General features: G+C 43.9%; 2 protein-coding genes across 3 annotated transcripts; both read left to right on the forward strand.

The window, feature by feature from the left end:
* The first annotated feature begins 1,923 nt into the window (after positions 1-1,923).
* On the forward strand, positions 1,924-15,783 carry TMC7 (transmembrane channel like 7). Of its 2 annotated transcripts, XM_054080795.1 has the most exons (16): positions 1,924-2,112; positions 2,438-2,612; positions 5,093-5,241; positions 5,589-5,756; positions 5,947-6,032; positions 6,579-6,724; positions 7,363-7,510; positions 8,288-8,458; positions 9,894-10,051; positions 10,957-11,074; positions 11,634-11,731; positions 12,028-12,211; positions 13,043-13,173; positions 13,446-13,601; positions 14,953-15,031; positions 15,575-15,783. In XM_054080795.1, the coding sequence occupies exons 1-16, from the start codon at positions 2,076-2,078 to the stop codon at positions 15,632-15,634; spliced, it is 2,064 nt and encodes a 687-aa protein (XP_053936770.1). In that variant the 5' UTR covers positions 1,924-2,075; the 3' UTR covers positions 15,635-15,783. The 2 variants fall into 2 exon arrangements, with proteins under 2 accessions (XP_053936770.1, XP_053936771.1); XM_054080796.1 differs by lacking the exons at positions 1,924-2,112; positions 2,438-2,612; positions 5,093-5,241; ... (1 more) ...; positions 5,947-6,032; positions 6,579-6,724 and having other exon boundaries at positions 7,375-7,510; positions 8,292-8,458.
* Positions 15,784-17,300: 1,517 nt separating this feature from the next.
* Positions 17,301-21,195, forward strand: COQ7 (coenzyme Q7, hydroxylase). The gene is made up of 6 exons (XM_054080797.1): positions 17,301-17,406; positions 17,491-17,690; positions 18,493-18,607; positions 18,713-18,852; positions 19,908-19,976; positions 20,608-21,195. The coding sequence occupies exons 1-6, from the start codon at positions 17,313-17,315 to the stop codon at positions 20,683-20,685; spliced, it is 696 nt and encodes a 231-aa protein (XP_053936772.1). The 5' UTR covers positions 17,301-17,312; the 3' UTR covers positions 20,686-21,195.
* Positions 21,196-25,714: the final 4,519 nt, after the last annotated feature.

The raw sequence follows: 25,714 nt of genomic DNA on the forward strand, positions 1-25,714 counted from the left end.
AGTAGTTCAGTGCAATAAGGAAGTTCTTGTGCTTTAATTCCATGTCTCTATTTCACAACAATTCCCTTTAAGGTTCATCTCTGCCAGTAATACATCAACTCATAAACACATGCATCTAAATTGTGAGGACACACGTTTTTATCTATAACTTTTTATGGTTTTATTATGAAAACTGATTGTTCACATAGATTCTTATTGCTAATAAAGCAATTTGAAATCTCATACCTGAGCTGATGACAAGTTAAGGAATGTGCTCGTTTATACCTGATTCAGCATCCTGGAACCTAACAATGACCTAATTTTAGAAGTACTGCAGAAAGTGGATGATGAATGTTCAGAAAAATCTGGTTATCGATTTAACCATGAGTAGAATACAGCAAGAACTGCTAGAAATGCCTTCTCCTCCCCCCTCCCCGCCCCGCAATGTAATAGTGTTGAAATTATGGGTGGTTTCATTTTCTTTTTCATCACATGTGCTGTTATTTTCACACTAAAAGAAATAATTATTCCAAGAAAGAAGTCCCTCAGGGATGTTCACTACAATTTAACACAAGACACACCCCCACTGTCAGATGGAAAACCAGATCCAAGAATCTACTGACTCTGCTTGCTCCACTTCATACTGTTTTCACATCCAAGGGTAAAGCTGTGTTGATCCCACCGGAGCCCATGTCACTGGATCCAATCACTCAGAACATGCCACGGAGTCTGGGCCCGCGCCCTAACGGATGCTGACTAAATAGCAGGGTTTACAAGTTTTTATGGCACCCAACACACACGTAGACTTTTGATAGCAACAGGAGACATCAAAACAAAGCCTACTTCTGAGCCAAACATCTGTGGGAGGCCTGGGCAGTCAGAATGCCCCAGGACTCGGTGTGTGGTGCTCAGCCAAACGGAGAGGGGGGTCTGCCAGGCGTGTTTACAGCCTACTGTGTTTCACCATGGTATTTTTTGAGGAAAGACCTGGATAAAAGAAATAAAAAGACTCTGATCTCCCAGATAACAGACCGTAGATTGCTTTAAGTTGGAAGGGGCCTGTACAGGTCACCTGGTCCAAACCCCCTGCAGGACAAGCTGGAGAAGTGGGCTTGTGTGAACCTCATGAGGTTCAGCAAGGCCAAGTGCAGGGTCCTACAGCTGGGTTGGGGCAATCCCTGGTTTCAGTACATGATGGGGGATGATGTGATTGAGAGCAGCCGTGCGAAGAAGGACTTGGGGTTGATGGTTGATGAGAAGATCGACATAAGCCGGCAATGAGCGCTCGCAGCCCAGAAACCAACAGTGTCCTGGGCTGCATCCAAAGCAGCGCAGCCAGCAGGGAGGGAGGGGATTCTGCCCCTCTATTCCTCTCTTGTGAGGCCTCATCTGGAGTATTGTGTCCAGTTCTGTAATCTTCAGTGTAAAAAGGGTACAGAGCTGTTGGAATGGGCACAGAGGAGGCTCCAAGGATGCTCAGAGGGTTGGAGCACCTCCCATCCAAGGACAGGCTGAGAGAGTTGGGGGTGTTCAGCTGGAGAAGAGAAGGCTCCACAGAGACCTTAAGAGTGACCTTCCAGTGCCTGAAGGGGCTACAGGAGAGCTGGGAGGGGCTGTTCATAAAGGCCTGTGGGGACAGGACCAGAGGCAATGGGGATAAACTGGAAAGGGGCAGATTTTGTCCAGACATGAGGAGGAATTTCCTCACGCTGAGGGCGGTGAGGCCCTGGCCCAGGCTGCCCAGGGAAGCTGTGGCTGCCCCATCCCTGGAGGGGTTCCAGGCCAGGTTGGATGGGCCTTGGAGCCCCTGATCCAGTGGGAGGTGTCCCTGCCCGTGGCAGAGGGTTGGAACTAAATGATCTTCCAACCCAAACCATTCCATGACTCTATCACTAACTCGTGCGGTTGTTCAGAGCCCCGTGCACCCCTGACCCTCCCCTTTCGGACCCGCCAGTGAAGGATACGGCCCGGCCCGCTCCCTGCCCGCCGCAGCCCCGAGCGCCGCCTGCCGTCGGGCGCCCCGTGGAGCCTCCGCAGCTCCGCACCGGCCGGAAACGGCGGCACCGGCAGCACCAGCAACACCGGTGCGGGGAGGCATGAGCGGGCTCGGGGTCACCGAGCCGCCGGGCAGCGGTAAGAGCACGGGCGAGGCGGGAGCGGCAGGTGCGGGGAGCGGCGCTGCGCCCACCTCAGCCCCTGCGCTGCCTCCCCTCTGCCTCGTCTCCCCTCCCCGTTTCCCCTCTCTCCCTCTCTCCCCATCTCCCCTCTCTCTCCCCATCTCCCCTCTCTCTCTCCCCATCTCCCCTCTGTCCCCCATCTCTCCCCCTCTCCCCATCTCCCCTCTCTCTCCCCATCTCCCCTCTCTCTCCCCATCTCCCCCCACAGCCCCGTCTCCCTCTCCCCGTCTCCCCCTGTCTCTCCCCCGGTCTCGGCCGCCCCTCAGCTCCCGTTCCCCCAGAGCTCTCGGCGGGGTTCCTGCAGCAGCTGCCCAGTTACCGCTCGGCCCTGCGGCGCCGCGGCCCCCGGGACGTGCGAGCGGCCGCCGACCAGAGCCGGGCGCCGGGGGGCGGCGCGGGGGCGGCTCGCCCCGCCAGGGAGCTGCCCTTGAGCATCGCGGACAAGAGGAGATTCAGGTAAACCCTTACGCCTTTTATTCCTTTCTCGTTCTAAAAGAATCACCTTTCCCTAGGGGCGGCGCAGGCGGGAGCGGCGTTGGGTTTGTCTCGGTTTCGCCCCGCGGCTCCCGGCGCTGCCTGGCCCGAGGGGAGCGGACCTGCGCGGGGAAGGGCCGAGCGCCTGGCTCTCGAGCTTCCATTTTATTCCTGCCTCGGGGGTTTGTGCTGTTTAGGGTCACCGTGGGGTGTCTGTTCTCTGCCACCGGCTGATAACCCCCTTCTGCCACCCGGTGCTGCTGAGCTTGAGGCTTCGCAGCAGCTCTTCCAAAATACTTCGTGCCCTTTCTGGTATGGCTCAACACAGGTGGAAAGAAGCTTTGCAGAACCATTTCCTCTTTCTTTTTCTTTCCCGTACCCCTTTTTAAAGGGCTCTTTGCTGTGTGCTCTAAGCGGTTTCTGCCCCTCTGGTGGTAACCCCAGCAGGGAGGGATTGCAAAGAGCGTGTTTTGTCCCGCCTGTGTTTTCCTGCGTGTTGTCTCACGTCTTACTGCCAGGCTGTAGAGGATACAGAATGTGATTTTTCATTGCCAGGGAACAGCTACACCTTTAAACTACTTTGTAGTTGCAGTTATGAACCGGGACAGAGGTGAAAGTACAGTTAATGCCTGGTGCTGCACAGAGAACAAGAGATCCTCGCGGTGGGAACGGGCACAGTCTGACCCTGGAGTTGTTTAACCCTGCAGCCTGCCTACAATAAGTAGTCAATTTAAGTCGTAGTAAAGGAAAGTGCTCAATACATTGAATTTTTATTTGAAGTTGGGTTTCTAAAGCTCAGTTCTTCAGGGAAAAAGAACCGCAGTCCTGTGGCTGCGGTGCACGTTAGGAATGGAGTTGGGCTGTTCCAAGCTTGTTGACACGTTTTAGTGCTGAAGGATTCTGGTGGGGCTTTTTGGCACTTTTACAGGTCAGTAATCTGTGTGTATTGTGCAGCAGCTGCCAACACAAAATGCTTGATATAAGTGTTCTGAAAGCTGAACACTCAACTTCTGTAATACAGATGAATGTGCAGCCCACGCCTCTGTTTGAAACGCAGACCAAACATGGGCCAGATAGCTCTCCCAAGTGTCTGCTTAAAACACCGCATGCTGCAGCCTGTAGTTTCCACAAAAGAAAACCTTCTGAGAGTAGCGGTATTTGCACTTGAAGATGAGGTCATCTGCTGCCTGAGAGTTGCATATAGGGTTTAATTTGGCTTCCTGCCGAAAATGCTAATTTTACTTCCAGCTGAGGGGGATATGGAAACTTTCTGAACATAGAGCACACATGGCATGGTGTAGCAGTGAGTCTTTTATGCACTTAAGTAGGGTCACACACAAAAGTCTTTTAAAATTGAAGCCTTTGGCTTCTACTCTAGTACAGGTGTCCTTGTGGGTACTTAACTGCTGCCCTTCTTCAGTGGCATCAGAAGCTGGAGCAGAATTTGGTGCATACAGATCAATCCTCAAGCTATGTTTCAGGGGAGTTTTGTCTGTTTTTAAGCTTTCTTGAAAGAAAAAAATGGAATGTAAACTCTGAGCCACTCAGAATTCTACTTGACGCTGTGGCTGGCCATCCAGCAATTTTTAAAATGCAAGAGTATTCACATGGTATGGAAAGCTATAAGTAAGAAATGATTAAAAATTATGGGCAGTTGTGGCACATCCTTGGTGTTCATTTGCCTCTTATTAGAACAGTAACCCCCACACACATTGTCAAAGAGCTACTTCCTCAAATTTATTGAGTTCGCACTTTCCAGCAAATTTTTCAAAATGCTATAAACCTTGAATAATTACAAATGAATAATTCTAGTAACATTTGTTTTCTGTGTTGTACTGGAATGTGTTATAGAAGTTAAAATTATAACACCCAAATGAAATACTTAGGTCTCTTTATTTTTTTTTTTACTCCCCCCAATGTATTTTGACATTTCATTCTGATTTTGAGATCTGTGAATTTTCTACAAGAAAAAGAATGTTCTTCTATTTTCAACAGCTGCATTTATAACATAAAAACGTCTTCTAAAATACTTAGCTCTCCTCTTTTAACGAGCCTCTTGGTGAAGATGCTGTGGTCGGAAGTCTTGAGAAAAGACTTTTCTTCCTTTCCCAGCCGTATGTAAATATGAAATTATTGACTGCAACTTCCATGAGATCCCACCGGGAAGTTCAGCTACGTATTTTTTCTGTGTTATCTGTTGTGTTCTATTGTCAATTGGATTATTTTTTTTTTTTTCTCCAAGGGAGGCAAGGGTTTCCTGTGAGAGAACTAGCTATGTTTGAATTAACTTGATGTCATGGTTACCAGGAGGAACGGATGGGGACAGCCAGCATATGTTACTGCGACTTTTAACACTGTGCTATCCCTCTGAAGGCTGCAAGCAGGCTTCTTTGTGCTAGACCCCGTTACATGCGGTGAGGAAGTATTTGTTATGCTCAGTAACTGTATTTCTTGATTCATAGGGACTATCAGCAGGCTGATATAAAATCTTTATCTGGATGGAAACAGTGGAAAAGTGCTAGCAGTAAATCACTGAAAAAATGCCTCAATGAGGTGAAGGAGTTGTCATCTTACCTGGAGCTTTGGCGACATGATATTCACAGCATAGAAGGTATTTACTGTCTTACGGAAATTTCTTCTCTTTTAAGTCGCTTCTGCTATTAGTACTGAAATGTGTGGGTGTGCTTTCAGATGTAACTGTGTATGTTTAAGAAGTTATCTTCTTCCTTTGTTATTACTGATGTAAAATTCATGATGGGGTAGAAGGAAATATACTGGAGAAAACTATTAAAAAGTCATATTTCCATTTCAGATATATCACTAACAGCCTGCTGTAGTTAAAACTACCTTTAGTAGTGTTTCATCAGTTAACTCAATGTAACCGAGATGATAATTTCATTCTCTATTTTCAGTGATTTTATCACCTTAATTATTTACATATGTTTCTCTTATTCCCAGGGAAATTTGGTACTGGTATCCAGTCCTACTTCTCCTTCCTGCGTTTTCTGGTCCTGCTGAATTTTATAATTTTTCTCCTGATGTTCAGTTTTGTTACCCTTCCCAGTATCATTTCTAAATATGGAGTATTCAACAGCAGCTTTGCTAAAATTCCTCCAAAGAACATAGGTAAACATCTCCTCTACGTACTGCTGTTATTTGTAAGAGTCCCCCTTTCCCTCAGCTTCTCCTCTACCTCCCAGGATAAAGAAATGCTTTTTTTTTTTACTATTACAACTTGTAATGTTTGAGTAATCATGATCTTGCAGTTCAGTGGGCGTTACCATTTAAGTGCCTTTTCCTGCCTTTCTTTTGACAGACCCTCACTGCACAGTTTATAACCCTAGTGGTAATAAGGGACTGGTTTACTTCTATACTTACCTCAAAGATTTGCTCAGTGGCACAGTAAGTAATTAGATTTTTTTTTTTAACTAATTATCTCTGTCTCACACAACGTGTAAAATGTGAAAACATTTTACTTGGGGAATGAAGCTTTGATAATTTTGAAAAATGATAAGTCATATGCATTGCTGAAGTAAAATTAGCCTTTATCCTTCATCTGGGAGGAGGAGAAGGGTCTTCAAGCGGACTTTCAGTGAGCGTCTGCAGGGCCTGGTTGGCCACGTGCTGCAGCCTGCACCTCTGCTCCCCAGCTGCCAAACATGACGTGTTCTGGAGCACACTGCCTATTGTGCTCTCTGTGTAGGGTCTCAGTGTCTGTGTCTTAGAGCTCTTTGATTAGAGAGGGGGGGGATTTTTAAGCACTTGGTGTCTGCGTCACAGTTCAGTAGAGGCAGCGGCGGTGTTTAGAAGCTACAGACTGTTGTAGCTTGCCGGGGGGCCCCAACAGTAGTTTTAAATTTACAGAATGATTGCTTAATACCAGGTTGGAGTTAACGAGGCAGTTGCTGCTGCTGTTAGAAAATCTATTTAAACTTCATGTTTTCACAGGGGTTCCTTGAAGTGACAAGTTTGTTTTATGGCTATTACACAATAGATGATGCGTGGCTCAGTATCCTGAGGTACAACTTGCCACTAGCCTATCTGCTGGCTACGTTTGCCTACCTTGCATTAAGTCTCCTCTGGATAATAAAAAGGTAAAGATGTTAGTATAGTTTATTTACTGCTGTTTATTGCACAGTTTTACATTGCATTCTTCCTTGTAGGGAACATGCTGCATTCTGGAACTGTTTTGTATGGAAACAGAGAATCTTTTGCTTGAGGATGCTGTGCCACAATGGCCTTTGTCTGTCTTTGGGAAACTGAGGCAGTGAAATAAATAAATAAAGTTGAAGTATTAGGTTTTCATATGTACACATACATATAAAAGACCCTTGAGTGTACAGTTGCTGTTGGAGGATTTTATTTAGGGGTTTTTTTTCTTGTTTGCTTTTGGGTTTTTTACCATCTCTGTTTCCTGTGCCAGCTCTTGGCAGTGTCAGAGCAGCACTGAATGGTGTGAGAAGGTATGACTGTGGCTGAGTGCAGAGGGAGGAAACCTGTGGCGGTCATGGCTTCGGCTGACTTTGCTGCACATCTCGTAATGAAAGCTTCCTGGAAACTTGCTGATATGAAGCAAATGTGTCTTTTTGCTCATAGAGGGGGGGGATGTAGTGTAGTTTCATTGCATTTCATCCTTGAGGAGTCAGGCTGCTTTAGGTGAGTGTTTTTGTTTCGTTTTCTGTGGATAATATATGCCTTTTCATTAATGAAGTAAAGTTATATTTTTCCCTAGATCTGTGGAAGGATTTAAGCAGAACTTGGTGCATGATGAAGATCAGTTTCAGAGTTACTGTAACAAAGTCTTTGCAGGCTGGGACTTCTGCATTACAGATCCAAATGCAGCACGGCTAAAACATCGCAGCTTGCAATATGAGCTCCAAGTGAGTAACTTTCATTTTTCTGTGATTGTTATTTCTTATAGCTTAGATGGCTGAAAAAAAAAAAAGAACATATGTAACTCTGCAGATAATGGAATAAACATATGAAGGATTAGTTTACATTGAGAGTAGGATAACCCACTTCCTCTTGCATGCTTTCTAGGTAGCTAGAGTTGTGGTGAGACGTCAGAAGAATTGGCACTGAGGTTGATGGTCCTTCTCCCATCCTCTGGGAATTGAAGCCAAGCTATTAGCTCTTGTCTTATCTGCCTTTTCCTCACATTCCAGTCCTGCTTCCTGAGTTAGTTTCTACATAATCCAACAGGAAGACCTATCCCAGATGTAGGCAAAACTGTGCTGTTGGGAATCAGTTTGAGTGTACTGGTTTATAAGTCTGAGAAGCGGTAGGCAGAAGTTTGGGGAGGGATGAAATTCAGATGGTACTCTTCATGCGAGTTGAGAGCATTGTTGCAGAAAGAAGATGCTGAAAGTTTCTCACCAGTTGGCTTTCGACACACATGCACATAGGAAATGCTGATGCAGGTAATAGATTTCCCAAATCATAAAGTTGTCTGAAAAGAGAGTTGGAAACGCTCTTTTTTGTTTGGTTTTTTTTTTTTCCTCTCTGTACACTAGAAGCAGAGACTTGTGTAGTGAAACAATTACCTTTAAAAAGATACTTCCACTTCAAAGCACAAAGCAGTAATTACAGATTTCACAAATTACACTGAGTTTTTCTGTTTACCAGAAAACTACACATCCTTTTTCTTTTGTTTGTAGACAGACTTGGAAGAAGAAAGAATGAAGCAAAAAATAGCTGACAGGACAATGAAAGAAAAGCTACGCATCTACTCCCTGAGAATATTTATAAATATTATTGTTATTGCAGTTTTGTCAGGATGTTTCTACTCTATCTATAGAGCAACTGTCTTCTCTCAAGAAAACTCCAATGTAAGTATCGGAGATGACATTAGGATGGATTCAGTCGGGGGTGATGATTACAGCAAGAGGAACTATTGTGAAAGAGTCAAGGATCTTAATATAGCACCTTTTATGCAAGAGATCTGCAAGTGCATTTCACAGACCTAGATTTTTTCTTTTTAGTAGAGGAGAGCAAGAAGCATCAAGAAGCATTTGTAAAAGTAAAACCAGTGCTGTTTCCCTTTGATACAGAGCCTCTGGTGTCATCTGCTGTGGGGCTGATGACAAGAAAAGCATCCCTCACTTCCCTTCCCATGAGACTGTTCTCACCTCACGGTGATCAGCTACCACAAGACTCGTGTGTCTGGGCAGTAAACTGGCTGAGGGAACTGATCTGCTTGAAATAAATTTCATTGTGATCGTTTTCTTGATGTAGTTCACTGTTCAACTGCAAAAATGAACAGGAAGGGAAGGGGAGAGTAAAGATTGTGATCTATATTGTGGCTTGAGTTACAGCAGTGTGGGGAAACAGGAAGACTTTGAGCAGGGAGTGCTTTGCAAAAGACAAAATTATTGCATCAGTGGTGGAAAGAATTAGGTTAAATGGGGCTTTTCGCCCCTCGCAGGACAAGCAGATGGGGAGAGCAGTTCAAAGGCAGAACAGCAAGAGCAGACAACAGTTTCACAGCAGGAATTGACTTCCCTGTAGGACCCTGGGGTTGAAATAGCCTGATATGAATGGGGACTGCACTTTTTCTCTCTCCTCTGTTCGTTGCTGATGTGATGGTCACTGGATGTGTATGGTGAAAGTTGTGCTTATGGTGGACCTAACTTTGAACTTCTGTGAACTGACAGGATTTCAGAGAGAGGCAGGAAACAAGGACTACAGGAGTGTTTGTGTCAGAGCTGTTGTTTGAAGGCAGAGAAAGAGGATAATGCAGCACTAAACAACTTGGAAAAACAGCTTCACCTGCTGTAGTCTTCGTGTATAAGGGTTGATATCTTGACCTTGCCTAAATGAGTAGGTAGAAGGGCTTGTTAAGATGGTGGGAAAGTCAGGGGAGCTGCTTGGCATCTCTGAGAAGAACTTGGAAAAAGTGTCTGTGCTTTGGCATAGGTGTAAAAGCTGGTAGCGTTAGTGCTGGGTTAGACAACATAGTCAGGCATGAGCCTTGGGGAGATGAGCCTCTTCAAACTAGAGCTTTGGGGAAGCACTAAAATACTCATACCTGGAGGTGGGGCGAGTTACTGCTGAGGGGAGCAGGAGAAAGCAAGGGTGTGTAGCAGCAAACTGAGGAGATAGATAGCAGTGATCAAGCTTGAAGATCCAAATATATGTGGAGGTGAAGACAGTAAAAGATGCTACCTGAATCCTGGACTAGAGAAGCTGCTGTGTAGCTGGAGAGAGCATGATATTAGGAAGGTGTGTTCCTCTATTATCTTTCTCTTATCCCTTCTTGTATAGGATATCAGCAGTATGAACTTCCAGGCTAATCTCCTGGTGCAGTATTTGCCTTCCATTGTGATCACATTGGCCAACTTCGTTGCTCCTCAGATCTTCTCATTTCTGATCAGATTTGAAGATTATTCACCGGCCTTTGAAATTAGGCTGACATTGATGAGGTAAAGACATTTTTATTGCGGCCTTGAATGTTGCAACAGCTTGTTCTTGTTAGGTTGGAACTATTGTAAGCCTTCAGATGTGAAGAAGCAGAGAGGTTGAACTCTGCACTGGAGGACTGGGGCACTAGAAACCACACAGGAATTGTTTAACTTTTGTTTAGTTGGAAACAAATTTTAAATCTGGAAACAATCTCCTGCTTTGATGACGGTACAGTGCAATCATTTCAGTGTCTAAGTTTCTCTCGGTGCTGCTCAGTTATATGATCTGGACATCTTCAACCACTGGAATAAATGGTAGGGAAGTTGTTGCTGGAGAGCTGTGCGTTCACACCACTTTATGTGCAACAGTTCCTTGAATGATCAAATGTGTCTGTACAGCAGAGCTGAAGCAAGGCTTTGGTCAAGGCAGAAATTAAAGGTTTTGAAGTGTGAGAGTGTGAAGAACTAATGTTTGGCAGCCTAAAGCAGTAAGATCTGGGTTGGAGCATCCAAACTCTGTCAAGCTCCCCATGCTTTGTATTTGCAGTTTGGCTGAGTGCCTCTGAAAGCCTGAAGCCACCCGAGAGGGATATGCAGCACAGAGTTGTCATCTGACTTCTCAAATCGTACTTGAGAGAATTGTAGCCCATTGCAGGGTCAAGATCTGCAAATAAAATGGCTGATCTAGGAACAGTACTGGGAAAAGAAACACAGGACTGTAGCCTGAAGCAGGGAAGTTGGAAAAGCAATTTAAATTGCTACTAGAAAAGAAATGCATTTGTTATCTAGCTGGTCGTTCCATTAAAGCTCTGTACATTCCTTTTGTGTTTTGAACCTTTCTTGGACTCCTGTGCAAATTGAGACAGGTGTTAGAAAGGCTCTTTTTTTTTTGTCAGGTTTGGTATTGGGTTTTGCGTTTCTTCCAGGTGTGTCTTCGTGCGGTTGGCCAATATTGGTGTTCTCTTGTTCTCGCTGTGGAGTCAGATCTCCTACTGTGCCACTGTCGAGTGTAAAGCCTGTGGGTACAATTACGAACTCTATCCTGTAAGCAGATTTATCTTGGTCTTTAATCGTCTGAACTAGTGAGAAGAGATTTGTTTTCCATGAGACCTGCTTGTCTAGAGGTGTTTGGAATCAGACCTGGAGTTGTTGTTCCCATTATACCTGGTGCTGATTCTTACTGCTCAGTGCAAACCAGTACAGTTCTTACATATAACTTTTGTTTTTCTGAAACTCTGATTAGAATTAGTCCAGTGGCAGACAATCATTTAGGATAGACTTTCGGACTACCGTGAGGATTGTTTGCAGTAGTGGCGTTTTGCAGACAGTTTTGTTAACCACCTCTCACTCCAGTGAGACAAATAGTCTTTCCTCAATTAAAACCCAAAACAGCAAACAAAACCAAGCAAAACCCAACAAACCAAACAAACGGCTTGATACAGAAGCTCTGAAACACTTAAATACTTTAGAAGTGGGCGGTAATACCGCTTGAACTTTATGGCATTAACTTACTGAGAGTTTTGTTGCTTTAGTGACTAGCGGGTTCATATTTTCACTTGTTATTTAGACTCCTAATGTTGATTTTCTTGACTTGTTTTTATAGTGTTGGGAGTCTCAAGTTGGGCAAGAAATGTATAAGCTGATGATATTTGATTTTATTATAATATTTGCTGTGACCCTGTTTTTGGACTTTCCTAGAAAGTAAGTATCTCTGCCTTTTGAGCATACTTTTGCAAACTACTTATAAAGCGCATTTTCTTTTTTCTGTTACTAATTTTCTGTATTTCCAATCTTAAAATAAAACTTATTTCTGGTGATTTGAGCGCTTGTTTTCTCTTCAGGTGGCACGTAGTTTTGATATTTGAGTCTTTTTCTTTTCTTCAGACATTTTTCTGCTATGCTATCTAACGCTTCAGTGCTAAATATCTGTGTGTTCCAAATATGTTAGAATTCAGCTAAGATCTATAACTAGAACTAATGATATTCTTTGATTTTAGGTTGTTAGTTACTCATTGCTCTTGCAAGCTAGTTCAGTGGTGTGGATTGCAGGAATTTGGAATTTCTGACAATGTCCTGGAAATCATTTATGGGCAGACTATCTGCTGGATCGGAACCTTCTTTTCACCACTTCTCCCTGCGATAGCAACTATAAAATACTTCATCATCTTTTACATTAAAAAGGTAATGAAGGTGTGTGGGAAACAAAATTGAACACATCTATGTGGGTTTTGTAATATAGGTATGCAGTTGATATAAAACAAAAAAAACCTAAAACCATCCAAGGATGTGCGGTATACTGGAAATGTGGTAATGGTATTACATTTTCTGTGTGTTTTTTGCTTTTAAGAGGAGGTAGAGTTTTGCTTTGAAATGAAGCAAACAGACATTTTAGTAACTACCTCATCAATTATTTGTCTGGGAGAGTTAAGTAAAATCTTCTTATGTAACTAGTTTATCATGCTTCTGTACAATTATCGGTTTGCTAGCAACAGAGCTTCTCCAAGGCAAGATTTTGCCAAGCTGCTAAAAATTTGTAAACCAGATGGATAATCCGAGCAGAGTTGGATGTTCAAGATTTAATTTCTGCTTATCTGAAGCTTTGCTTTATGACTACACAGCTGCTTCAGTGCAACAAATTCTTACTCATATTTTAGTTCTTAGAAGAAGAGATGTATGCAGTGAGGATGTGACACAGCAAAGCTAAAAGGCTGTGCCGTGGTTCATGCACCAAACAACTGATGTTGTTTGACTCTGTGCAAGCGTGTGAGGCCCTCTGGATCAAATTCTTACTCAAAACAGGAGACACTGACTTATAGTGGAACGTAAAGCATTCTTGTCTTAGTAAAGCATTCTTGTCTTAGCCCTTTTCAGTCCATGTACATCAAAGGAAGGATGGTTATGTAGAAGGTGGTAGCGTATTTGAGTATGGAAAATTTTGCTGGTGGGGAAATTATGCTTGGACATACATCTATAGATGTACTGGTAAAAGTCTCACTCTCTTTCCCTCTTCAGATCAGTTTGATACACACATGTAAACCTGCATCTAGGCCTGTCAGAGCATCGAGTTCCAATTTTTTCTTCTTGGTGGTACTGTTGATTGGGCTCGTCTTGGCTTTTATTCCTTTGGGAATCAGCATAGCACAGTAAGTGACAATTTAACTTCTGTGAAGTTGACATTTGCTCTAAGGTTGTCAGTTCCTTTAAAACAGACACACAAGTTTGGAATGATAAATTGGAAGAAAATATATCGTGGATAATAAATTTAATTATTACTTAGTTCATATAAACAAAAATTACAGTTCTAAAGAGAGAGGGCGCTTTTACCCCATTGGCAAAATGATCCTAGATTTCTGTTGGATTATTTTGTCTTTACATTTTGGTGTAGCATCTCCTTTCTGTGCTGCTGCTTTGACAGAATCCCCTCCTCCAAGGCGTGTGGGCCATTCAGGAATTTTAACACTTCATGGGCAGTTGTTCCAGCTACAGTACTCGGGTTTCCGGCAGGTCTGCAGCAGGTCCTTTATGGCATAACATCAGAAGCCTTTGCCGTGCCTTTTTTTATGGTCATTTGGTGAGTACTGTGGAGACCTGATTTAGTGCAGCTGCGTGGTTCATCTCCTTCCTCACCGAACTGATACCAAACAGCTTTTAGTCCAGATTTTCCACCTGCAGTCAACAGCCAATATGAATCCTCAGCTTTTATGACTTTTCCTATTTATTTTCACTCATCAGTTTTATTCCATTTCCTCTTACATGCCCATATTCCACAACTGTCTTTCTCAAAAGTGTTAGCTGTGAACTGTTCTGCAGATTGGTATTGTAAGCCCTTCACTTTAAAAAAACCCAAAACAACAAAAAAAAGCCCCAAACCAACCAAACAAACCCCCAAAGAAAAACAAATCAGACAATGCCCCCAAAACAGTCATTCTGTAAGATAAAATTCTGTAGAGAATCACAAAAGGCTGGAGATCACCTCTGGAGCTTATCTAATCCAACCCTTCTGTTCAAAGCACGGTCGAGTAGAGGAGGTGCTCAGGAATAGTTTCCAGTTGGGTTTTGGGCATTCTGCTTCTGTGTTCTGTCACTCTTGCAGTAAAGTTTTATTTTGCTTTGTTAAACTAAAATGAAAAAAAATCCATTTCAACTCTACTGGTTTTAGATCTTGGAGCCTTCTTTCCCAATACTTTCTACAGCTTCTGTGCTTAAGAAACTGCGCAGTTTATTTCAGACTCAACCCAGCCCTTTTTTTCCATGACATGTTTATGTGTTCTCCTGAACTGAACCTGCTGTTGCCTACAGAGGAAATCTCAAGTCTTTTTTTGTTAGTTTGTTTGTTTTTTCTTTTTTTTACTTCATCGTAAAGCCTGTGTAACAGGTGGAGGATGACTTGCTCTGCTACCCTACTGCTTATTATTTGAAAATAAAATAGGTGATTTATATAGGTATTTGTGCCACTCCAGTTCTTGCTACTGCTCTTCACATGGGTAATCTGGGTCACACATCTGGGACATGTGCTATTAGGAATGGCTACAATACCAGCCTGTGGCTGCTTAACATAGTTAGGAGCCCCAGTGGGGGCAAAGGGTTACTCCAGTGATACTTCGTTAAACTTAATTTCTGAGGAGCAATACCCCCATATAAACATTGAGAGGAGAGGAGGAACTGACAGTCTAGAAAGAGCTGCCAGGACACAACCTGTAACATCTGAATGCGGCTGTGCGGCTGTCCAAATAACAGTCTGTCCTCTGTTGTGCTGACAGCACAACTGTCTCAGCAGATGCTTTTGAGCAGAGCTCTGCCCAACCTACCCCAGCTGTATATTGATGGTACTAACTGACAATTCCTTTAGCCCATAACAGCCTGTTTCTGACTAATTCTGTTTCGCATGATGCTAACGTATAATGTTGGTTTGTTGTTTGCAGCCTTGTTATGGTCTATTTTATTGCCTTGGCGGGAGCACACAAGCGGGTGGTTGAGCAGCTGAGGGAACAACTGGTTATGGTAAGATTTGACCCACTATCTTTTCTGTACTCCTGATGCGTTCTGAGTTGCTTTAGTAATCGGGCATGCAGAGGAACAACAGTTTGCGTAGTTTTCTGGATCCTTAGTATTTGACCAGGCAGTGAAGAACCGCACATAAAAAATAACCATAGCACTAACGCATTTTTCAGTCTGATCAGTTGTCTTGGGTATCAGCTGCAACTGTGGCAAGGTCCTGTTGCATCAGGCAAGACATGCAGGGGACGTGCCTCTAAGAAGTGGTGTCCCCTTCTTCCTCTGTTGTCTTGCTTAAATCCACCTATATTGCTCTAAGTTTTTAGATGTGAGAGATGATTTTACTAGATGCAACGCAGAGCTGTTAATGTGTGACCTAACACGAGATAAATGAAGTCAAGACTATAGTAAACTTGAAATTGTCAGGCACTGGTTAGATTACAGCGTAGTGAGAGCACCTATTTATTTCTAATAAAGAAATTAGCTGCTTGTAGATAACATGTAGTGCTTCTGTTCATATAAAGTGTGCTTTTTATTCTGTCTTTGTAGGAGAGTCGTGACAAGCAGTTTCTAATCAGAAAGATAGCAGAAGCTCAAAGGCATCCTTAAAAAACATGAAAAACCAGAAGAACTTTACTTCCTGAAGCTCCCAGAACCACTAAATAAGAGCAAAACTGTCTGTAGCACCAAAACCCGAGCAGCTGACTGGTGTCCTGGCACTGCGGTCTCTGTAATGGATGCTTATGGTCTTTGTCTATAAGCCAGTGTTTAATTCTGGCAGGCCTTAAAGTTACCAAGACTGGAAATGTGGCAGATTTGTACTGTGCTAAACTTTTCCCAAAAAATGTGTGGTAGGGTGCTTTATTGCTGCTACAATTTAGGGTAGCTGGAAATTATGTGAAGTCCCGTTTTTTTTCAGGGATTTTGTGTAAAATGTGATCAGAACTGAGATTCTGCTTAAAAACTTAGTACTGTTTTTATGAATTATGCTTTAAGAATTAGGAGGGGAGAGAATGGTGTGGCTTTAACGTGTTTCCAGCTCACTTCTCGTTTAAAACCAAAGCAAAGGAGACGCACATCAGTATTTGGAAATGGCACATAGGAGAGTAAAATATGGCATGGGTTGGAAATCAGTTTTCTAAATATTTCTAGAGAAGAGACTTTGTTTTTTATTTTGCTCTGAAATAGCAACTGCAGTTGAACACTGGATGACTTCTCAAAATGGTTGAGGGAAAACAACCTGTTGTAAAGTACTGGAAGTAGGAGGGGAGCAGCAGCCGTCAGGTCACCGAGGATGCTGTCCCTCGCTGGGAAAGCCAGATGGCTATTTTTTTTTAAATGTGTTAAGGCATTATTACTTGTATTTTATTTGTGTACAAACACCTTGACTACTGTTCTCTTTATTGTAAAATGTGAATATTTGAGAGTGAAGTTATAGTTTAGAAATCCAGGTGTGTGTCAGTTCCCTTAATTCGTGTTTCTGAACTGTTGGAGCTGTATGGCTCTGAGAGAACAGTATTTCTAAGTGAGCTGCTGACCATTTCCTTTATTCAAAGATTTTTCCTGAGGATTTTCTGTGCAGAACTGTGCTACCATTCGAGTGTTGTGTCCAGTTCTGGAATCCCCAATGTAAGAAGGAGCTGTTGGAATGGGTCCAGAGGAGGCTCCGAGGATGCTCAGAGGGTTGGAGCACCTCCCACATGAGGACAGGCTGAGAGTTGGGGGTGTTCAGCTGGAGAAGAGAAGGCTCTGAGGAGACCTTAGAGTGACATTCCAGTACCTGAAGGGGCTACAGGAGAGCTGGGAGGGGCTGTTCATGAAGGCCTGTGGGGACAGGACTGGTGGCAATGGGTGCGAACTGGAGAGGGGCAGTACCCATAAGTACTTCTGGATATAAGGAGGAATTTCCTCACGGTGAGGGCGGTGAGGCCCTGGCCCAGGCTGCCCAGGGAAGCTGTGGCTGCCCCATCCCTGGAGGGGTTCCAGGCCAGGTTGGATGGGCCTTGGAGCCCCTGATCCAGTGGGAGGTGTCCCTGCCCGTGGCAGGGGTGGAACTTGATGGGCTTTGCGGTCCCTTCCAACTCAAATCATTCTATGATCTGAGCAGGGCGCTGACTTAATAGGGGAGACCTATTATTACCGTAGTGAACGTTCCATACACGGTTTAGCTTTGCCCCCCGGGCCGCGCCCGCCGCCCCCGCCCCGTTGCCATGGCAGCCGGGGACGCCGGTACTGACTGGCGGCGCTGCTCTCCGGCCAATCGGAGTGGCGGGGGCGGCGCGCTGTGATGACGTCACGGGGCGCGCCGAGGCGGGTCGGCGGAATGATGGCGGCCCTGCGGGGGGGGCTCGGGCGGTGCCGGCCCCTGCGCGGCGCGGCGGGTATAGGGGCTCGGGGGGTTCCCGCGCACCCCTCGGCTCAGGGAGGCGGAGGCGGGGCCCGCCTCATCCTTGTGTCTCCGGCAGGTCCCGGGGGGAGGTGGCCCGCGCCCACCGGAGGGGCCGCGCTCAGGCCCTGCAGCAGCGGCGCGGCTCCGGGGCGCCTCGGCAAGGCCGTCATTGACCGCATCATCCGCGTGGACCACGCCGGGGAGTTCGGCGCGAACCGCATCTACGCGGGGCAGATGGCCGTCCTGGGCAGGTCCAGCGCGGGGCCGGTCATTCAGGTCAGCGGGGCGCGGCGGATCGCGGCGCTGCTCGCTAAGCTGCACTTGGTTGATTGGTCAAACGAAGCGGTAAAACGACCGCTGTGCCTCTTCCTAAACGCGAGGGGGTTGTGAGAAACACTTGTTCACCGGTAGAGTATTGAAAAGAACAGAGTCTTCGAAGCAAAGGCAAGAACACTTTTCTTTTACAGTTCAGCGCTGAATCGGATGCTCTTCTAAAAAGGCATCCCAGCTCCCAGGAGCACTGGGGAGACAGACTAAGAACTGTGTAAGTCCCCAAAGAACGCTTCTATTTGTAGGTTATCCAACCACGTCTCCCTGCAGGTGAGCTCCTGACCCAAGACAGCTACATCTCACAAGACAGTTAGGCACATCAATAAATTCTTGCAGCAATAAGAGAGGGTTTGTTCTTTCAGGTTATTTATCCATGTCTGGAGATTGTCTGCATATTCTCTCTTGCTACAAGACAGACTTATATGACAAGATAATTAAACACAAACCAGCTGCAGCAAAACTTATCTATTAATTCTCACAATTTGTAAAGAGGGGTGAGGTTACCAGGACTACAACTGCTGTAGTAGTGTCACAAAGACTCCTATTTTAGAAATATTTTTACAGTGCCTATTTATAACTCTCCTTATTTGCTTTTTTTCACGATTTCCTTTCTGTGATGTGAGCAGTGTTACTTCTGCAGTCAGAGTGTGAGTGGCCCGAGCTGTTTTGTTTTTATTTAGCTTATTAGTTTTATGAAATCTTTAATTTTCCCGATTTTACGCTTTACTGTGATCTGGCTCTTTTGCAGCAAATGTGGAATCAAGAAAAAGACCACCTGAAAAAGTTCAATGAACTAATGGTCGCATACAGAGTTCGACCTACTATTCTGTTGCCTTTTTGGAACGTAGCAGGTTTTGTTTTAGGTGAGTTTGCATCATTGCTATTATTGTTGTTTTACTAAGTCTTCAGATGCTTAAATAGTTTTTATTTCTTCAGGTGTCATTGTTTGCATCTGTTTGGTATCACAGGGGCTGGAAGTGCTTTACTTGGAAAGAAAGGTGCAATGGCTTGCACGGTGGCAGTGGAGGAGAGTATATCGGATCACTACAACAGCCAGATCCGAACTCTCGTGGAAGGAGATCCAGAAAAGTACAAAGAACTATTGCAGGTATTTAGCTATGACTTAGAAAGTAGTTTAACACATTCATTAAATTGCCTATTGTGACCTTAGTCTTTTAGAATGATAAATATGCTCTTAGAATTTACAGTAGATCTCTTTTTGTTCAATCGCTTACAATGTTAAAGTCAACAGAGAATTCAAGTGAAGAGGATGTTTTTCCCTTCAGCAGCAATAACTTATCAAGCATCAAAATTAAAAAGCGTGTTGGACTAATTTCAGCGGGCTTTCAGTAATTCAGCATTTCCCATTTGGTTGGGAGAACTATGCTTTAATATTGATTATTTTTGATTGATAGGAAGGTTTTAGAGTGGAAACAAAAGGAGGCAGTATGATTGTGTAGTGACATTTTGCTTTAGTGGATATGATTATGTAGTTCTAGTCTTGAAAAAGGACTGCAAACTGAGACAGCCAAAGCAAAGAGAGAAAGCTAAGGAGCAAGGTTATTCACGGAGCCAATATGAGGAGGACTAGTGATGAAACCGAAAGCAATGCAAATCTGTGCTCTAGGGACAGTGCTTGGGTGCCTGTAAAATCTGAGCACTTTATTAAGCAGTTGTTATCTTCAGACATCTCAAGAGACAGTCCTTAAAAACCTTTTATCCCAGCTGAGAAATTAAAAGAGAAAGATAGAGTTCTTTGGAGTATGCTAGAATGGATAAAAGCTGTGTTACCTTACAGGGAAAAACTCTTACTGGTTATCTGACAAGGCAGGGACCTTAATTTCAGTAAATTTAAACTCAAATTGTCAGATTAATTTGTATGTGTTAAACTAATTAGTGTTGTAAGTTACTATGACCATATGTTGTAGGTTTTCTTGAAACAGTGGAAAAAAATAGTAATATAATAAACTTATTTTTAAAAGACTTTTTAAAGACTATTAAAAGAAGTTTAGGTTTGAGGAGTGCTGTAGGTTTCCTTCTTGAGACCTGGGCCTCAGGTGCCTGTGCTGGTGCATGTAATGGGCAACAGCGCAGGTTTCGGTACTCGCTGCCAGCCATGATTTCTCTGCAAAGGAGACTTACTGAAACCTGCTGTTTTTAAAGATCATAAAGCAGTTTCGGGATGATGAACGGGAGCACCATGACATTGGGCTGGAGCACGATGCAGAAGCGGTAAGTACAATGTTAACTAATTGGCACCGTTAGTGAGAATGTAGGCGTGATATTCTTATCTTCTTTATCCAGTGACTGTAATGTAGTTCTTCATTTGAGAGATAGAAAATAAGGCTCTTGATATTCTTTCCCAAAGGTAAATATAAGAAAACATTGCCTAGAATAGCTTTCAGTTTTCTAGAACAGAATTGCACCTGTTGGAGTTTTATGTCAAGTGTTAAAGTGATCGTGTTTTCCTGAGAGGTGTTCTCTGCACATCTTCTACTTTTATTTTAAGTTTAGGTTAAATATTTTTGAAGGAAAGTCTAATAGGTGCTATCCATACAGCTGGGAACTTGGGGCATCATCTTGAGAGATGAACACAACCATGACTTCTTTTTCTTTACTTGCATTTCTGGAAAACTGGAAACATTCTGCAAAGTTGAGCACTTTAAATTTAGTTTTCTCTAGGGTAGATTAGACTACAGATACAGGTGGGTTTTAGTGGTTTTTTTTTTCTGTTTGTGTTTTTGCCTTGTGTTTTATTTGGTTTTGGGTTTTTTTTAGGTAATGCTTTATATCCCTTGCCACAACCTGTTTCAAGCAAAACACTTCATTAGATGTATTTAATCTTTAATTCTTTGTTTTACAGGCACCAGCTTATTCAGTTTTGAAGACAGCTATTCAGCTTGGATGTAAGGCTGCAATATTTTTATCAGAAAGAATTTAGTGATCTTTTCCATAATACTTGTGGCAATAAACTGACACAAAAGTGCATGGAAATTGCAGAAGACTAATAGTTATTTTATTCAGCCTTTTAAAATTTTCTTCACTAAGCATCTGAATCAGCCATCCTTTGTCACATCGAGTTGCCGTTCAGAAATGCCTGCGTTAAAGTCAGTTGAGCTAAATGTGAATAAGGGAGGCAGAACTGGTTCAGTTTTTAGGGGTGCTGCTTATTCAGAGACTGATCACAAGGTGGCAGCAAAATATGTATGGATGTATGTACATGATTTTTATATATAATGCGTGTGTTTGTAGACACACAAAAATGATAAATACATTCTTTGTTGCCTTCAAGTTTATATGCACTTGAAATAAGCTGGAGCTCATCGGCTTATTTTAAAATGGTTAATACTAATTAAGTAGGACGTTTGAGTTCTATTTTCAGGGTCAGTAAATGAAGTACTAGCAAGTATTTCTTTTCAGTCTGTCTTGAATAAAAATTGATATTATAAGACTTACATTTGAAGACTTGCATTTGTGGAGGTTTCTTTCAGGCTCAGTTCTGAATTCATTATTTAAGCAAATTTTTCTTCCTTAGGGATTTGTTGTTATTTTGGGGGTGGGTTTTTTTTTTTTCTGGTGCAATGGTGTACGCCATGGACTTCAATAATTGAGTGAAGAGAGAAGAAAAGATTGCTTGATGAGTAGCTCATTGTGAAGTCTTTAATAACTTTTTTATGGGGACAGCGTCTTTTATAAGTACATGATTAGAGCCAAGGATGAAGAAGCGCAGTATGTTTGGACTCCAAGCTGGAAGTTGCACGCCCGCTGTACGTACCATGGTTGTGTGATATCAACTGGAATCCGAGCCAGACGGTTTCCTGGTCTCTTAGCTGTTGCGTCAGGATTGAATACTGGACAAGGCACCTGTGGGGCTTTCCTGGGTAGATGGTACTCGTCTGAAGCCAGCTATTCTCCGAGGCAGTGGTTACAGAGATTCCCTGACTTGCTGCTGATCTAGTGAAGCGTTCATGTGATCCTTTGTCCAAGATGTGAGTGGCCTCCGAGACTATCACATGCTGCTCACTCGGGGCAGCAACATTTAAGAGACAAATCTAATTTTTAATGTGTTCAGTTTGGCTGAAGGCTGGGGACATCAAATCCCAGGAAATCAGTGTGTGAGGTCAGTGCATTTGGTCATATCTTTAGTAACTGTTGAGAGTGCTCACAGCGAGTTCTTTGTCCTCAGCAGCTGAAAACATCCTGCACATTTAAGTAGGCCGTCAGGCAGTAATACTGCCTCTAGCTGTGGGCATAAAATATGAACCAGGAGAACAAAACACACTGCTTTATGCTCCCGAGCAGGATTTGTACCTTCTTTTTACTGGAGCAGGATTTGTGCCCATCCGTTGAAGTGTGGGTCAGCTGTTCTGCCACTTCCACTGTTGTGCTTTTCCCTGCTCACTGGCAGTTACTCTTTTTTTCTGTTGGTTTACACAGAAAATGGAGCTGCTTTTCATTTTCCTCATGCAAAAAGTACTTTTTATTTATTTTTCTTTAAATAAATCCTGTTTCAGATTTCGAAAGACTACAAAAGGTGATAGGAGGTTACAAACGGGCTTGAGATGCTCGAGTGCTATACAGAGCTTCTGTTGTACAGCTCCTGCAGGGCTGTCATTTCTTTTTGCTGTTGTTTTGAGGCAGAACTAAGGTGGACTAATGTCAGCCATCCCGGCAGGGGTTAATGGCAGGCAGAGGCCAAAGTATACAGCTTACTCGAGTCTGTTGTCATAGCTATTCTGATGAACTCTGGTGGTGTTGACAGAGGAAAAGGAACTTGGATCCGACGGGGAGGCTGTGAAAAGCTGCGTTTTCAAAACACACAGTTGGGAAGGTGACACGGTCTTCACTGTGCCTTTGGGGTTTGGGCCTCCCTTCTGAACCATAAGATGAACATGTAATCTGGGTGTTGTAATACGCAGTGGGATTAAATGCTTTCTTCCAAAGTGATGAAGGAGGCTTCTAGCTCCTGTGATAACCAAGGGCTTGATTCTGATCCTGATCCTTCTCCTCCAGAAGGAGTGAGAATTATTTCTTGGTGAGGAGGAGCAGAGAGTTTCCATCTGTGCACAGGGCTGTTATCTGCTCCTTGATCAGCACATTGCCTCTTACTGTTTTATCCTGCTTTTCTGATTTCTTTGCAGCCACTGGCCGGCCCCCAGCAGGGACTGCTTGAGTCAGACCGGAGGCACTTAAGCGAATAAGGAGGGTTTGAATTTTTTTGTGGTGCATTTTAAAGGCAAGTTCCACCAGCTGCGTTTTAGCAAGCTGTCATGAATGTCTCCCAGGTTTGTGGTTTGAGGGCAGTCAGAGGCTGATCAGTGTGTATACAAATGGCTAAAACATTTAGTGGAGTGAGAAGCATTTGCTTCTAGGTGAAGACAGTCATGCAGTGCCAAGGCAGATGACTCAGTCCTGTTGATCTTTGTTGCTATCTCTGGATTAAAGCAGGGTTCCTCTTTAAACAGCAGCCTGTGTCTAATTTAGAGCTTTCTCTCATCTTGCTGATAGATGTTTCTTCCCTCCCGTGTGGGGAGAGATGTGGTCCGGAGCTGGTACCCAGCTTCTGATGTAGGAAAACCCACACAACTCGCTTTCCCAGGACTAGTGCCTGAATACCAAAACCCAGCAGGGCCTCTGCTCTCCGGGTGTTTCATCCCAAGTCTTCCCACGCTGGCAGCTGCAGGTGCTGAGGCAGACAGAGCAGAGTCCCATTCTCCTCTCAGGACCGACCCTATTGTGTTTACCAACTCTTGTCTCTTCTAGCCCGTGGCGTTCTCGTGAGAAACGGGCTTCACTTTCGGGCTGCATTAAGAGAAGGCTGCTGGGTGCGAGTCTACCAGAGATGGAAGTTTATCCTTCGCTCTAAGCACAGGAGCAACGGGGATAGTTGTATGCTTCAGGCTAAGCTTGTTCAGAGCCTTTAGTGACTTGCCTGTGGGCACCCAGCAAGTCCGTAGCAGGAATACACTGGAAACACAGTTTGAGAGGGGCTGAACCTCCCAAGTTTCTGCATGAACCATACAACAATCCTGGTGTCTGGTGAGAATGTACATACTTCAGTGCTTTTAAGTGGTGTTATCCAGCAAAAGAACAGCAGCAGGAATTAAACTATACTTGCAGACCAATCTTACCGATGATTTTAATGGCTCAATTCCAGCCCTGCCCTGGAAAGCTACTAGTGATGGGCGAGGAGCTGTCTTCCATGTCTCCTCATCAGCCCTCATTGTTCTGACTTTGGCAGGAAAAACGCAGTTTACTTGAAGACTTCAAAGGTAGCTGAAATGTTGTCATTTTTTTAAAAGTACAATAACTGTCCACTTTTCAATTCCTCCCACCCAAACACTGCAATACTTGCTAATGAGAAATAATTATAGCTCAATTTTAAGTGACACAAGTGCTATTATTTACACAAAAATTGAGAATCTAGGAAGACTTCAGGCATATGTTTAGAGGGATGATACATGAGAAATTAGTTCTCTCTTCTCAGGGAGCTGAGCCTTGCAAAGGAAGATGACAGATACATGTGTTTATAGACAGACTCTAGAGCTGGTTGTATTTGCTTGTAATTTGTCATAAATGCAGAGACTTGCAGCCTTCAATTTATCTTATATTTTTATTTATTTAGTCATCTACTTGAGGAGCTAAATCGCTGCTGTAGCACACGTGCAGCTGTATGCACAGCACAAATTACAAATGAGAGAGGATACTGGAGGCAAATGGTGTCCAAGAAACCTCCTGGTTCAAAATTGCTCATTCAAATCATTCGGCGAACAGCTTCAAGTAAGATAAATGTTCAGAAGTCCATGAATGATGCATTAAAACAAGGGAAAAAAAATCCAATGACGCATTCAATCATCATGAATAATTCATTGTACTCTGTTTAGGAGTGATATTTAAAAGGTATAATATCGTAGGCTTATAATTCATAAACCTGACAAAAACGAGCCTAGAAAGAAGGGATAGTATTTATTCCAGAGCCAAAGGCTGGTGCTAAATTGTGTGAACTTAAATCTCTTAGTGAGTTCAGATGCAACCCTTGGTATTTCATACTACTTGAATGACTAAAAATCTTCCCACAGAGATGAGTTGTTAAAGCTCCCGTCAGATCAGATCCCAGAAAAGCTGTAACCACAGTGCAGCGAAAAGGTATGGAAATCTCAAGTGTGTGACTTTCGATATCAAAGTGCTCTCAGAGAGAGCTTGAAATTTGTTCAGCCTGCGGCGTCTCTCCCGGAGCCTCCGGCATCTGTCGCGCCGTGGCAGCAGGCAGAGCAGGGACTGGGGGGGAATAGCATTCATACAAGGACAATGCCATGCCGTTATAGAGCTCCGATCCGAGCAGAGGTCTTGTTTATGGGTGGGTAACCGTTCCTTTTTGTTTTTCGATTCAAGCTCTTCATTCTTTGGCCGCTGTGGGTGTCTCTTCTTTTCTGCTACCGTGAGGATCAGCACATTATTGCGAGAGTGGCGGGTGACGCCTCTGCTCTGCAGTGCCACATCCATGGTCCCTAACATGCGATGCTGCAAAGGTGGCTGAGGCTCTTTCACGTCAGTGTTTTCTCGGTGATTTTTTTACTGCTCCATGCTTTCTTCCACACGTGTGTCCTCCTTTAATTATGAGCATGTTCGTTTCCATTCACAGAGGACTCGGGCAGAGGCACTGGTGACCCTGCTGCTGCGGAGGGGGTGGCTTTGGGCACTGCAGCTTGAGCCCGATGCTGAGGAGGAGCCAAAGGGGCCTTCTGTCCGTGGAGGACAGGTACTGGCGGCTGCTGACGAGGATGTCTCACCATCCTCTTTGCTCCTCTGGAAGGTGCCCTCATGTTCCATCTGCAAAATCACTTGCTAGTTCCTCTGGGTGCTGTAAAAAACCCCAAAGAGGGGCTTAATCACTCACAGTAGCAGGACCTCAGTCGGGTCACGGATGTGCCGAGATATGGGAAAACCAACCTTTTGCACTCACTGTTCTC

This window comes from Cuculus canorus, chromosome 15 (genome assembly GCF_017976375.1).
Source record: "Cuculus canorus isolate bCucCan1 chromosome 15, bCucCan1.pri, whole genome shotgun sequence".
In the NCBI taxonomy this organism is placed as follows: domain Eukaryota; kingdom Metazoa; phylum Chordata; class Aves; order Cuculiformes; family Cuculidae; genus Cuculus; species Cuculus canorus.

Coding starts and splice junctions, on each gene's coding strand:
- COQ7 (XM_054080797.1), top strand. CDS start 17,313: ATGACGTCACGGGGCGCGCCGAGGCGGGTCGGCGGAATGATGGCGGCC. Junction 17,691..18,492: donor GCGCGGGGCCGGTCATTCAG/GTCAGCGGGGCG, acceptor GCTCTTTTGCAG/CAAATGTGGAATCAAGAAAA. Junction 18,608..18,712: donor CGTAGCAGGTTTTGTTTTAG/GTGAGTTTGCAT, acceptor TTGGTATCACAG/GGGCTGGAAGTGCTTTACTT.
- TMC7 (XM_054080795.1), top strand. CDS start 2,076: ATGAGCGGGCTCGGGGTCACCGAGCCGCCGGGCAGCG. Junction 11,732..12,027: donor TTTTTGGACTTTCCTAGAAA/GTAAGTATCTCT, acceptor CTTTGATTTTAG/GTTGTTAGTTACTCATTGCT. Junction 13,174..13,445: donor TTGGGAATCAGCATAGCACA/GTAAGTGACAAT, acceptor CTGCTTTGACAG/AATCCCCTCCTCCAAGGCGT.